Below are 13,956 nucleotides of genomic sequence, written 5' to 3'. Positions count from 1 at the left end.
CCATGGTGCAAAATCTGGTAGCTTTTGATTATGTTGTGATTCTTGCATCGTAGCCGGACTTTTCATATTGATTTCTTCCATCATCATTAATGTATTTTTCTCGCCTAAATTATCCCCTTCATCGGAATATTCTTCCGCACGATGGCTATTATCATCAGAGATGTTCTCACTACAATCTTCCGATCTGTGGCCATAGAGGCCACATATGAAACAGATAAGATGAAGGCCTTCATATTCAATATTCAAGGTACTACCCAGCACAGAGATACGAGGAATCAATTTCTTCGTAAGATCGATTTCTACGCAAATTCTCGCGAATCTTCCACGGGAGTGGATGGAAGTTGCTCGATTAATCTTCAGCATCGTTCCTAATGTTAATCCAACTCTCCACAGAAATCGAGGGTTATAAAGTTCAATAGGTAAATTCGGGATCTGAATTCACGCCGCAATCTTCTTTACTGCTCTTTCTGATTTCAGAAAGAAGGGTATCCACCTTTGCACAATCAAATAATGCCCAGCTATCATCTACGGTCCTCATGTGAGCACAAAGGAATAGTCCTTATCCTCTGAAAAGTGAACCAAGAAATAGTCACGATACATATCAATAACATTAATGTTACCTTTCTTTACCTAATCCCTTCCAAGGCATTGCTCCATTAAACCGATATTCACTCGCTTTCCTAGTACTTTGACAATGAGTGAAGCATGTCAGGGCTTGCACCAATAATCGAATTCTTCCTTCGTCACCTTGATCTCAGGACAGGGATCAAAAAGTTTTTCTTCCTTTTGGAGGTTTTCCTTGTCCATATACCAATGATCCTCTGGGTTTGGCTCGCTATGATTAGAGTTCACAAAGCGTGGGTTTGAGTCTTCTTCCATAATCCCTAGCTAGTGTCACCAGTAAGGAGTCTCTATATGAGACTTTTGGCCTTGTAGAGTTAGAAGAATCAATTCCAGTCATGAAATCCATACTATTCTCCGGTTGGTTAAGATCAATTTCTTGAATTTTGACTTTTTTTATACTTTGTTGCATTAAATCATCTTCTTTGGGTGAAACCCTAGTTGAACTCTCATGTGATTCCATTTCCAAAAATCTCTATTTTTACCTTTTTTTTTTATAGTGTTTGAGAACGATTAGATAAATTGATATGAATTATTACTCTGTTTAATTTAATATTTGTTTATATTGGACTATTTTCCTTCCTATGAAAACATCTTTTATGATTAGCCACCATAAATAATGTGTAGTTTGTATTTATTTAAATTTCAAATAACATTTATATGAAATAATAAAAATGAAAAAATATAAAATTAGAACGTTATATATATTTATTAATTTGATGAAATAATATATTAATAGGTAAAATAGAGATTTTTTAAAAAAGAGTTTTGCTAAACGGATTTATTAAAATGATCAATGTAAAATATTTTTATTGAAAAAAAATTATTTATCAATATTTTTACAATATATTTAGAATTTAATTTTGATACACTTATATTTTAATAGTATAAAATATTTTATATAATAATTTTTAGTTATATATGTTCTAAAAATTAAAGGTGTTTGTAGTGCGATTTAGATCGATTCTAAGTAAAAAAAACTCATCCAATATAAATACTAATTTTACTTGCAATGTGATTTTCGATTGGATTAGATTTGCGATTTTGTAAATAAAAAAAAATTAAATATATAATATCAAGTCTTAACATCAAAGTTTAAATAACTAATAATAATATAACAAGTCTCAACAATATTTTATAAAACCAACAATAACATCAAAATAAAATTATAAGTTATTTAAAATAAATAAATAAATAAATCTCATTTTAAATTTATAAAATATTTACTAAATAATAACAAAACATAAATAAGATAAAAATTATAAAAAATTAAACATATTATAAATAAAATTTAAAATATAATAATATTATATTATATTGTATAGTTTGAATATGATTAGATCAATTTTTTTAATTGTCTACAATATTCTCAAATTCAATAGATCAAAAATTAGTTTGTTGTGCATCTAAATTTTATTTAATAATCTACTGTCATTTGATTAATAAATTCCTGTATATATAACATGATTTGAATATACAATATTTATTTAAATGAGCAAATAAATGGATTATTTGATCAATTCAAATTAAATGAGAAATATGTGTAATATATACGACTCTTTTCATATTATATACATAAGCTAATTATATTTTACTATTATGATAATATATACATAAAAATTTTGCTAAAAAGTTTGTTGAGTATATATTAGAGGCCCTTAATAAATTGTGCCGGACATTTTTATTTTAAAAAAAAATTGTTATATTGAGATTCTTAAAACTTTACATATATATATATATATATATATATATATATATATATATATATATATATATATATATATATATATATATATATTCTATGTAGTTAAATACATTATTTTTATTTAAACAAATAAATTCTTAAGAATATTACAAAATAACCTAGCTATATATCTTATGTTTACAAAATTCAAATATTTTTTAACGTAATAATTTTTTTTCAAAACCAATACGCATAACACAAAATTTGTTAAAACTCTATTTAAATATATACTCAAAATTATTTTTCAAAATAACTAAAAAATTATTTTTTTATATTTTCAATACATTAAATATATTAAAATAAAATTTATTATCATACTATGTACCTTTAAAATAAGATTTCTGCTACAAATGACTTTAATAATTATTCAAACAAAATAAATAAAAATAAATGCTCTCCTTCTCTCTCTAGAGCAATTACACCTCCTTCGCCCACCATTAAATGCAATTGCACCCTCTCAACACGCTCTGCAATTACTCTTCGCTGCTTCTGTTCCCTCCCTCCTTCCGTTTCTTTCCTCCTTCAATGCTTTTCCATTTCTCCCTATCTCAATCTCTTTTCCCTTCTTCTCCTTTCTCCTCCTCCTTCCTTCTCACCGTAAATTAACTCTCTTTCTTTTACCATACTAAGATCCAAAACGAAAAAAACTATAACCGTTTCCAAAGTCTCTTCTATTGAACCAAAAAGGTTCCTCTTTTTCTTCAACGAGTTGATTAAATGCTTTTGTTCCCAATACTACAGATCTGCACAAGCACTCTCATCACTGGTAAGTGTGGGGATAGAAAAAAATGGAAAGACTTATTTTGATTATTTCGAATAACGTTCATAAAAAGGTTACGTTCTTTAGGATCGAGATTCTGCTAAACAAAAGAATTAAAAAGAGTAAGGTTTCTAACACGATTTCTTTGAGCTAGTCGAGTTACTCTCCCTTTTGTAAGTGTATATATTATTTTAGCAGTAAAAAGAGAACCTATATATTTTGTAAGAATTTCCGAGATCGTCGTCAGAAGAAAATATTTTATTTTATTTTGTCTATTTTTATGATTCGGTTTGGATTTTGATAATTTTTGTGCGTAAAAAAAAAAAGGCAGCAGTATCAAATAAAATAGTCAATTATTTTTCTTTGCATTTACGTATAATGTTTTTCTTCCCTTTGTCCCTTCTTTTTCTTTCTGCGTTAATGTAATGTTTTGGCTTTAATTCTTTGCAGAAAAGCACATAATCAAAGAGCTAGCTAACTGAAGCTGAACCCTTACCTCCGAAAATCAAATAAGGTTCACTGTGTTCTCTATATATGTGTGTCCACCATAGTAGCGAGTGTTGGTTGTTTTGAGGGTTTGTGAAAAAAGAAAGAATATGATCCCGGCGAGAAACAGAAACATGCGTTCGGTTATTGGAAGGAATTACTACGAAAACGACGTCGTTTCTGCTGCTGGGTTTGGATCCTCATCACCTCTCAGTCTTTCTTAGGTCGGTGCTTATTAACGCCTTTTCCGTTGACTATCCCCCTTTCTTCCGTTTCACTTTCTTTTACTAATACTAATTATTATTTAATATTTATTTATTATAAATAAAATAAAATAAAATATAATGCAAAATTAATTTTCGCTTGTCTACATTATTTTATTAATTAATTTTTCAAGTGAAATTTTTAATTTTGGTGGCACTCTAAACTCTACTATAGATTGATGATTTGTATTTCCAAGCCATGAAGCCGAAGCAAATATCCTTCTCGAGAAAGCCGCGTTGCTTCCTATTCTCTCACTCTATTTTGACATTACTCTCTTTTCCCAACTAAAAAAAAAAAAAGAGAATAACTATAAAACCCTTTATAAAAAAAAATTTGCATAAACTAAGCAATTATTTTTCTTTTGTTTTGTTTTGCTTTGACTTATTTCTACTCCTATGTCTATAACTCTCTGTACAAACGTCAATGGTTATTAATTACTACAAAACTTTTGTGTTTGTTGTTTAGATTGAAGAATTATCATCATAAAGGGTGTTGGTGAGGAATCTTGAAAGATCTGTTAGAAATATGTTCCAACCAAACATGACTGAAGCTGTTGGTGGCCTTCACTATCATCATCAGTATCATCCTTTTGATATGGCTCAGAACACAACAACATCGGAGAGTGATGTACCGAGAATTCGAGAGGACGAGTTATTCGACAGCGCCACCAAGTCCGGCAGTGAGAACCTTGAGGTTGAAGGTGGTGGAGGAAGTGGTGGTGGTGGTGAAGGTGGTTCTGCTGGGGAAGACCAAAACCCTCGCCCTAATAAGAAGAAACGCTATCACCGCCACACCCAACACCAGATCCAAGAGATGGAAGCGTAAGATACATTATTGTTGTTATGCACACACATTTAAATTTCAATTAAATTAAACCACCATTCTTCAAAATTCTGTATAGTACTATCTTTTTATAGCATGCTTTAATTGAGAATTTGAAGTCTCTCTAAAGTTAAAACATTTTAGTACATCACTGACAAGTGGGGTTGAGTATAGTAGGTCTATAATTTAAGTTTAATTCTTGAATTCTCAACTGATTAACAATAATATATAGGTTTTTTTTTTAAATAAACAAACTCCACCCACCTTATAAATTTGGTGTCAATAACATAGGCATTGAATTCACTAGTTCTATGTCTGATTAAAGTACACGAAAAGCTTTTCATTAACATTTTTAATGAGAAGAACAAATGGTAGAATAACATAAAGCAAGAGAACAAAAACCATGAGTGATTCTTGTTGTGTATTTTGAATTATAATTATTTGTTAACTTTTTTGTAGTTTCTTTAAGGAGTGCCCTCACCCAGATGACAAGCAAAGGAAGGAGCTGAGTAGGGAGTTAGGGTTAGAGCCATTGCAAGTGAAGTTCTGGTTCCAGAACAAACGCACTCAAGTGAAGGTAAATTATAATACAAATGGGGGAAAACTAAAAAACAAAGTGTATGTGTATGAATAAGTTAAATTTTGTTGCAGACTCAAACTGAAAGGAGCGAGAACTCACAGCTTAGAGCGGAAAATGAGAAGCTTAGAGCAGATAACATGAGGTATAGGGAAGCACTAAGCAATGCATCGTGCCCTAGTTGTGGTGGCCCAACCGCCATAGGGGAAATGTCATTCGATGAACATCACCTCAGGCTTGAAAATGCACGTCTTAGGGAAGAGGTATAACACAAGTACACTAATCTATCATTTTTATAACACCCACAAAACCACTTAACAAACAAAGTATCTCAATCATTTTCTACTATTTTTATTTTTATTTGCAGATTGATCGAATTTCAGCAATTGCAGCCAAGTACGTAGGCAAGCCTGTGGTGAACTATTCAAACCTCTCCCCTTCCCTCCCACCTCGGCCGCTAGAACTCGGCGTTAGCGGTGGCAGTGGCGGCTTTGGAGGTGGTAGTGACATGTACAGTGGTGGTGCCGGAGACTTCCTGAGGTCGATAAACGGGCCCTCGGAAGCAGACAAGCCGCTGATAATTGAGCTGGCTGTTGCAGCCATGGAGGAGCTAGTTGGGATGGCACAAATGGGTGAGCCACTTTGGTTGACAATGACCTCCATTGACGGTGGCACTTCCACTGTGCTCAACGAGGATGAGTACGTCAGAACCTTCCCTCGTGGAATTGGCCCCAAACCTGCTGGGTTCCGATCCGAAGCTTCTAGAGAAACCGCTGTTGTTATCATGAACCATGTTAACCTCGTCGAAATTCTCATGGATGTGGTAAGTGCCTTTCTAAATCCTTCACTTTTCATTCTCATGCATATCATTATTATTATCGTTATTATTTTCCTAAGCACCATCTTATATATCGTAACCAAGTAAACAAAAAATTGAGTGGTACATAACACTATCTCATCTATGTGTAATCTAAGGTTCAGTATAGGGGTGGCAACATGCACTTTATCTGCAAATATCTAACTTGATAAATTTCTATTATGAGTTGCACTTTATATAGGTATATATTATATACTTATATAAAAATATATTTTAAGTAAATATTAAATCAAAGACATTTTACTAAATATAAAAGATTTTTAATTATTAAAAGAATATTATTAATTAATAATTTAATATTTTTTTTTACATAAAAATCAGTTCTATTTTAAAATTATTATCAAGTTATATAATAATATTGTATCTTTTAGTAATTTGTGGGTAGGATTGAGTACCCACAAATTAAGAATAGGTAAGATTAAGGTTGGATATTCTCAACTCGCGAATAGAATAGAGTTGAGTTTATATAAAAATCTCAACTCGAGTAAAATTAAGATTGGATCCAAACTCTATCCTATCTATTGTTACCTCTAATTTTTTACATTAGTACAAAAATATTTATCGACTTTAATAGGTAGGACACAAAAATGAATAAAAATAGTATTACCTCTCTTTTGTTACTATTTAGGGTTGGAGAAAGTCCATAAAATTAATTTAGTTAATTAATATTAGTTTATTTTTTTATTTTAAAAATTCTCAAGTTCTTTAAAGGATTTTGGTGTAAAGTTTATAAATTTAAAGTTTAGAATGAAATATTTATGATTTAAGATGTAAAATTGAAATAAATAAAATAAAAAAAATTAATTTTTGGCATTATTATTATTATTATTATTAGATTTTTTTAATATGTATAATATTTTAGTTATGTTAAATGTATACTAAAATTATTTATTAGTGTAAAATATGTATTAAAATATAAAATATATGTTATAAATAAATTAAATTATTTATGTATTTATACATAAATATACGATAGATTGTAATTTACATTTAGCATTTCTGATGATATTTATTAGGGCTTGTTTCTTGCTTCCATTGTTTTTGATGTTTGACTCAGACTTTGCACATTTATTTTCAGAACAATTGGTCGACAATGTTCTCTGGTATAGTCTCAAGAGCTATAACTATAGAAGTGCTATCAACAGGAGTTGCTGGGAACTACAATGGTGCCTTACAAGTGGTATGTATGTTAAATAAGTAAGTAACTAAGTTTTGAGTATCTTGTTGAATATGAAATGAATGATGATGCATGTATGGATGCAGATGAGTGCAGAATTACAAGTACCTTCTCCACTTGTGCCAACTCGAGAGAGCTATTTTGTGAGATATTGTAAGCAGCATGTAGATGGGAGTTGGGCAGTGGTGGATGTGTCGTTGGATCATTTGCGCCCTGGTCTTACTCCAAGATCTAGAAGAAGGCCTTCTGGTTGCTTAATCCATGAAATGCCCAATGGTTATTCTAAGGTAATTCAAAAAAAAAATAAATAAATACTATTGGTACACCAAATAATATTCTTGGTATTTGTATAAAAATACAGCTGTTAATAATTAATATTTGACATTAGGTGACATGGGTTGAGCATGTGGAAGTGGATGATAGAGGTGTTCCTAACCTTTACAAGCAGCTTGTAAACTCTGGGCATGCATTTGGTGCAAAACGTTGGGTTGCAACTTTGGATAGACAATGTGAGAGGCTTGCTAGTGCCATGGCAACAAACGTTCCTACCGTAGATGTTGGAGGTATTCATAAAAAAACACTGATTTCCTTACATCCCTACTTTGCTGGATTTTTTTACTTCTTTTTTATATTACTTAACTATGTATATCTATCAAAAGATAAATTGCTATTTTTACCTACGAATATTTAGATTATTTTGACCACTAATAAATTTTTTCACAAAATATAAAACTAATTCTGTCAACGCTCGTTTTATAAAAAAAATCCAGTTTTTTATAAATATAAAATTAATTTTATTTTCTCACAAATACACATATTATTATTCTAAATATTCGTGGATAAAAATAATGATTTATTGCAAAAGAAGATGTTCAAACTTTTTACACTCAGTTATCTCAAAAGTAAAACTGGTATGCAAGTACATATTTGAGATTTATGTTTTGCTTGTGATAACATATTTTCTAACTAATATTCTTAAAAATATAATTATTTATATATTATTTTCAATCAACTTAAATTTAAAAAAAAATTATGCAAAATTGAATACTCATTTTCTGAATATTTTTTTATCAATGGTAATTAAGTTATGGCATGCATGATGTTATGATGTTAATAATTAGTGATAACAAACCAAGAAGGGAGGAAGAGTATGCTGAAGCTGGCAGAGAGAATGGTGATGAGCTTTTGTGGTGGAGTGAGTGCGTCAACAGCACACACGTGGACAACGCTGAATGGGACAGGTGTCGATGATGTCAGAGTCATGACACGAAAGAGCGTTGATGATCCTGGAAGACCACCTGGCATTGTTCTAAGTGCTGCCACTTCCTTTTGGCTTCCAGTTCCTCCCAAAACAGCCTTTGATTTCCTCCGTGATGAGAATTCAAGAAGTGAGGTATGTGATCATATATGTTAATCAACAATTCAAAGTATCAAACTATTTTATTATTATTATTATTTTTCATTAACCTTGTATCCTACCAGCATATCAATAGACACTACTATTAATTTTTACCTTTTTATTTTTTAAATATGTATAAAAATAATAAAAATTGAATTAGTTAAGATGGTAAATAATTCATAATTTAACTAAATATTTTACATTTAAATCTTTAAAATAATATTTTTTATGAATTAGATATAATAAAAGATATTTAAAAAAATAGACACTAATCTTTTTAATATTTCCATTATTTTTTTTTCAAAATAAATAGGTCCTTTTCTAAATAAGATAAATTCCTTTTCTTGGGAAATGCCTATCTGGTTTTTACTTTTTACACAAACCACAAGTGCTTGGGATAGATTTTATTCAGATTACCAAAAATTGAAGTGTACATCAATGCATTGACTAACTTTTTAGTCATGGGTCAAAAGGATCCCATTTTTCACACACAGCCTTGTTATAAATTGATTTTGACAGATAGAGAAATTTTATCTATCTATTTTTATTAAATTATTACTTAAATGTTTATGTTCATGTTTGCGGTTTTAACTTTCTTACCCTGTTGAAAATTACAGTGGGATATTCTTTCAAATGGTGGAGCAGTGCAAGAAATGGCGCACATTGCAAATGGAAGAGATACCGGAAATTGTGTGTCGCTACTTAGAGTCAATGTGAGTTAATCCTATACATTTTTTTTCTTATTTTATGAGTTCTATTTTTCATGCACTATGAATATATAATTTTAATTTGGATTTCATACTGCATTCGATTATAGGGGTATCATCGGGATATATGTAACTTTATTCTCCAAAAGAAATTCAATTAAATAAATATTAATACATACAAAGAATCTTTTCTTTTAAAATAATTGTGTAATTTATGTTGCCAATGAATAATAGCTCAAATGGCATAGTCTTTTCATACTCATTTAAGAGGTTGTGGGTTCGAATCTCCTACAGTTTACCCTCAAACAATATTGGTGTGTTAACTCTCCACCATCATTTTAAAACAAACTACATACTGCATATATTTCTTTTAGTTATTTTTTTATCATTTTACCACTCTATTTTTATTATTAAATTTGTATTTAATTGTGTGCAGTATGAAATCTAAGTTTTAATTTTATTTTTTTCACGTGTGATTTTATTTTTATATAGCTTGTTATTATTTTTATGGTTAGTTATAACAAATTAACAAGTTCTTCATATCACCCCCATAAAGGAGGAGGCTAATAGGAGTAAAAAAATAAAAAAAATAACAACAAAATATACATTGACACACATTTTATATTTATTTTTTATGTTCACCTACCATATCATACACAATAAAATAGCAAATGCTAACTACATAATAATTTTTTTGGCATTGTCATTAAGGTTATTGTGAATTAAAATTTTATTACTATTCACCACATACAAAAATACCGTTATGGGTGAAGGTAAAGTAGAAGAACTAATTTTTAACGATATTACGTGGTAAAAACTAATTGTCTAAAAAATAGAACTAATAAGAAAACAAATAAAGAATCAATTGCCTAAACAATGCTAGGGAGCCAATGGCCTAAGTGTACAATGTGTACAATGTGCTAAATCTTTGGTTTATGAATAAATTGAACATCACCTATACTATGCAGAATAAGATAACCATCTGAAACTCTAATACCATGTCCTGAAACCACTCATCCCAAAAACGTAACCTGACATGACAATGTAACACTAATAATCATATCTCTAATACTTTCTAAACCTTCATTGTACACATTGTACGCTTAGGTCATTGGCTCCCTATACTTTCTTGTAATATTAGTGATTAGGTTATGTAAACATTCAATATTAAAAAGTATTTGTTATCATCGTTATTTTAAAATTTTCTTGTGTAAAAAAATTGTATTTTTTGAGTTCTTTATCCAAACGTTACAACTTTTAAATAAATACTTCTATAACTAAAAATGCAAACACAATAACTTAAAGTTCTTAAAGTATAAACCTTTTTTTTAAAAGAGCTTATTTAAGTTGTTTACCCAAATTGGAGTAGATGATTTAGGATTTAATTTTTTGTGGGTACCAATCTTTTTTTGGCATTGTCATTAAGGTTATTGTGAATTAAAATTTTATTACTATTCACCACATACAAAAATATCGTTATGGGTGAAGGTAAAGTAGAAGAACCAATTTTTAATGATATTACGTGGTAAAAACTAATTGTCTAAAAAATAGAACTAATAAGAAAATAAATAAAGAATCAATTGCCTAAACAATTGTAATATTAGTGATTAGGTTAAGTAAACATTCAATATTGAAAAGTATTTGTTATCATCGTTATTTTAAAATTTTCTTGTGTAAAAAAATTGTATTTTTTGAGTTCTTTATCCAAACGTTACAACTTTTAAATAAATACTTCTATAACTAAAAATCCAAATACAATAACTTAAAGTTCTTAAAGTATAAACTTTTTTTTAAAAGAATTTATTTAAGTTGTTTACCCAAATTGGAGTAGATGATTTAGGATTTAATCTTTTGTGGGTACCAATCTTTTTGAAGACTGTAATTTCAGGAAACATCCTATAATATATAAATCCGTGTGTCTTAGTTAAAGCAAGTGAAGTATGAGTAAATTAAAATATTATTACGATGATGAATGCAGAGTGCAAATTCAAGCCAGAGCAACATGTTGATACTACAAGAGAGTTGCACAGATTCAACAGGCTCCTTTGTAGTTTATGCTCCTGTGGACATTGTTGCCATGAATGTGGTTTTGAATGGAGGGGACCCAGATTATGTGGCACTTCTTCCTTCAGGATTTGCCATCCTCCCCGATGGAAGTTCTGGCGGCTGCGGCACCGGCATTGGTGGTGAAACAAATGGCCCTACTGGCGGAGGCGGTGGTGGCGGAGGTGGTTCTCTATTGACGGTTGCATTCCAAATATTGGTTGATTCAGTTCCAACGGCTAAGCTTTCTCTTGGGTCAGTTGCAACCGTTAATAGTCTTATTTCTTGCACTGTTGAGAGAATCAAGGCTTCTTTATCTGGTGATCCTGCTTCACTATGATTGAATCATCATGTGGTAAGCCTCTACCTCTATCACCTTCATTCCATTACATGCTTTAACATTTTTTTGGATATGGATGTTTGACTTTAGAAATTTTTCTTTTTTTAAATTTAATTTTGATGCATTCTCTGTGAAGAATAGATTTATACATACACCTAATTATATCATGCTACGTCAACAAAAATTAACTATTTTTTGTTTTTACTATGTAAATAGTTATAAAAAAATAAATGTGATTGAAAATTATGTAAAATATTTTACATTATTAGCACATCAAAGTTAAACTATTTTATAAAACGCAAATAAAAGAAAAAAAAGATAACGAAAAAAAAAAGATTTTGTCAATTAACATTTTAGAGGACAAATAATACTTAAATTATTTTCTTGATCCGTAAGATATATTATTACATCATTTTTCATTAAACAAATTTTCGATAGTAAACACACCAAGTATAATTTAACCTTAGGAGTTTCTGTTAAGAATTTAACCTCCTTGAATCTCTAAGTATAATTTATCCTTAGGAGTTTTTTTTTTTCACTAATCAAATTCCCTTCATCCCGTGCATGCTTGTTTCTACAATTTTTATGTTATATTTACTTGGTTAATTTTGTGTTGTAGCTTATACAAGAAGGATATAATGATTGGTATTTTGGAAAACATAAAAGATGAAGTGTTGAGGAAATTGGGATTTATACAGAATGATGTGGAGAAGTCAAGAACGCACCTTGCATGATATTCCTTCTCGGGTTCGGGAATTGACTTCCCTGGACAAAAAAAAGTAAAAACACTACTAAGACCTTAATTAATTAGTGTCCTTCAACATTTCCAAGACTTCTATAATATAGCTTTAGGGAGGATTAACCTTTTGGGTAACTAGCTAGTTCTTAATTATATTCAATTGGTGTTAACTTTTAATTTTGCTGTAGACACTCTAAGCTACCACTAGTTGGTGATGGCAAGTTTGCACCACTAGGCTTCCTCTTTCATCCATTTATGGGTTTTGAAATCGACATTGTGTTCGATTATGCAAAGTAGCTAGAGAGCTTTGACATTCATTTAATTTTTTGTCTCATTTCTGGTCCCCCCCTCTTGAGTACTCGTTATTGATGATGACTTAAATGTGTGCCCAACGGTAGTAAAAAAGAAGTGAAACTAAACTTATTTGAAAAAATATTAGATGATTAATATTTTTTATATTTAAAATAGTAAATAATTTTTATTTTTTTACACTATATAAATATTGACTTTTTAATATTTTTTGTATGCCTTTTTATAACTAAGGTCTCAAGAATTCTTACTAATTTTATTAATCTGTTTAATATTTGGTTTGGTACTTTGGTCAAAGTTGGATTATTATGTTTCTCAATTTAGTTGTATATGTCTAGTCATATTCATCAATATAAAGTTCCAAAACGCCCCTAAATTTTTAATCACACTTGCGCCAGATCCGGAGAAGCTCGATCTTGTGGCTTTGTGAGAAATACGATCTTATTTGCATTGATGATTTTACATTTAGAACTTGTTTTGTCTTACTTGATTCAAGGATATCACTTTTATAGACGTAGGATTTTGTAATTAATTTCTATATTTTGTAATTAATATGATTTTATCACGTATTTTATACTGTCAGCCAATGAAATTTAACAAAAAATTTGCCAAATTAACATGTATAGCTATCTATTATAATAAAACATTATTGTTAGAAGAGTCGGACAATAACACCGCACGAAAGCTCTCCTATGATTTCAACCAAGGAAAGAACCTTATTCAACGGAGCACGAAAAGTCAAAATACGTGATGCCAAATTCCTATCTATTGAGTTGATAAGCGGCCAAAAAGAGTCACCAAAAGCCTCCTATAGAGACTCACTACTGTCCATGCCAAGTTCCTCCAAAGGGGGTGATGCTGATCCGTACGAAAATGTAGGTGAAGAGGTGAAGATGACTCATCCGAAAGATCGATGGGATAAGGAGGTGGATGTTGCAGTCATGAAGGATAAACTCTTTGATTTTTGTCCTAACATCCAATATCAAAAGATAAAAGGTGCAAGCCGTGGCAAGCCACACTCATTGTGAAAGTCTTGGGTAAATGTGTGGGACTAAAATTCTTGGAACATCACCTGACTGGGTTAAGAAATG

The 13,956-nt window shown here is 30.2% G+C and overlaps 1 protein-coding gene across 1 annotated transcript; it reads left to right on the top strand.

Annotated features, from left to right (window-relative positions):
• The first annotated feature begins 2,774 nt into the window (after positions 1-2,774).
• LOC107629958 (homeobox-leucine zipper protein HDG2) lies at positions 2,775-12,878 on the top strand. The gene is made up of 13 exons (XM_016332929.3): positions 2,775-3,131; positions 3,576-3,835; positions 4,341-4,696; positions 5,157-5,274; positions 5,349-5,537; positions 5,642-6,097; positions 7,230-7,331; positions 7,415-7,615; positions 7,717-7,891; positions 8,450-8,721; positions 9,345-9,440; positions 11,413-11,832; positions 12,437-12,878. The coding sequence occupies exons 3-12, from the start codon at positions 4,401-4,403 to the stop codon at positions 11,815-11,817; spliced, it is 2,310 nt and encodes a 769-aa protein (XP_016188415.1). The 5' UTR covers positions 2,775-3,131; positions 3,576-3,835; positions 4,341-4,400; the 3' UTR covers positions 11,818-11,832; positions 12,437-12,878.
• Positions 12,879-13,956: the final 1,078 nt, after the last annotated feature.

This window comes from Arachis ipaensis, chromosome B3 (genome assembly GCF_059453495.1).
Source record: "Arachis ipaensis isolate K30076 ecotype BB chromosome B3, ASM5945349v1, whole genome shotgun sequence".
Classification (NCBI taxonomy): Eukaryota; Viridiplantae; Streptophyta; class Magnoliopsida; order Fabales; family Fabaceae; genus Arachis; species Arachis ipaensis.
This window is presented reverse-complemented; position numbering and strand designations above follow the sequence as displayed.

Bases quoted from the DNA above. Each gene is read 5' to 3' on its own strand.
- LOC107629958 (XM_016332929.3), top strand. From the start codon at position 4,401: ATGTTCCAACCAAACATGACTGAAGCTGTTGGTGGCCTTCACTATCAT. The intron at 5,275-5,348 runs GTAAATTATAAT...ATTTTGTTGCAG, and splicing joins ACAAACGCACTCAAGTGAAG to ACTCAAACTGAAAGGAGCGA. The intron at 8,722-9,344 runs GTATGTGATCAT...TGAAAATTACAG, and splicing joins ATGAGAATTCAAGAAGTGAG to TGGGATATTCTTTCAAATGG.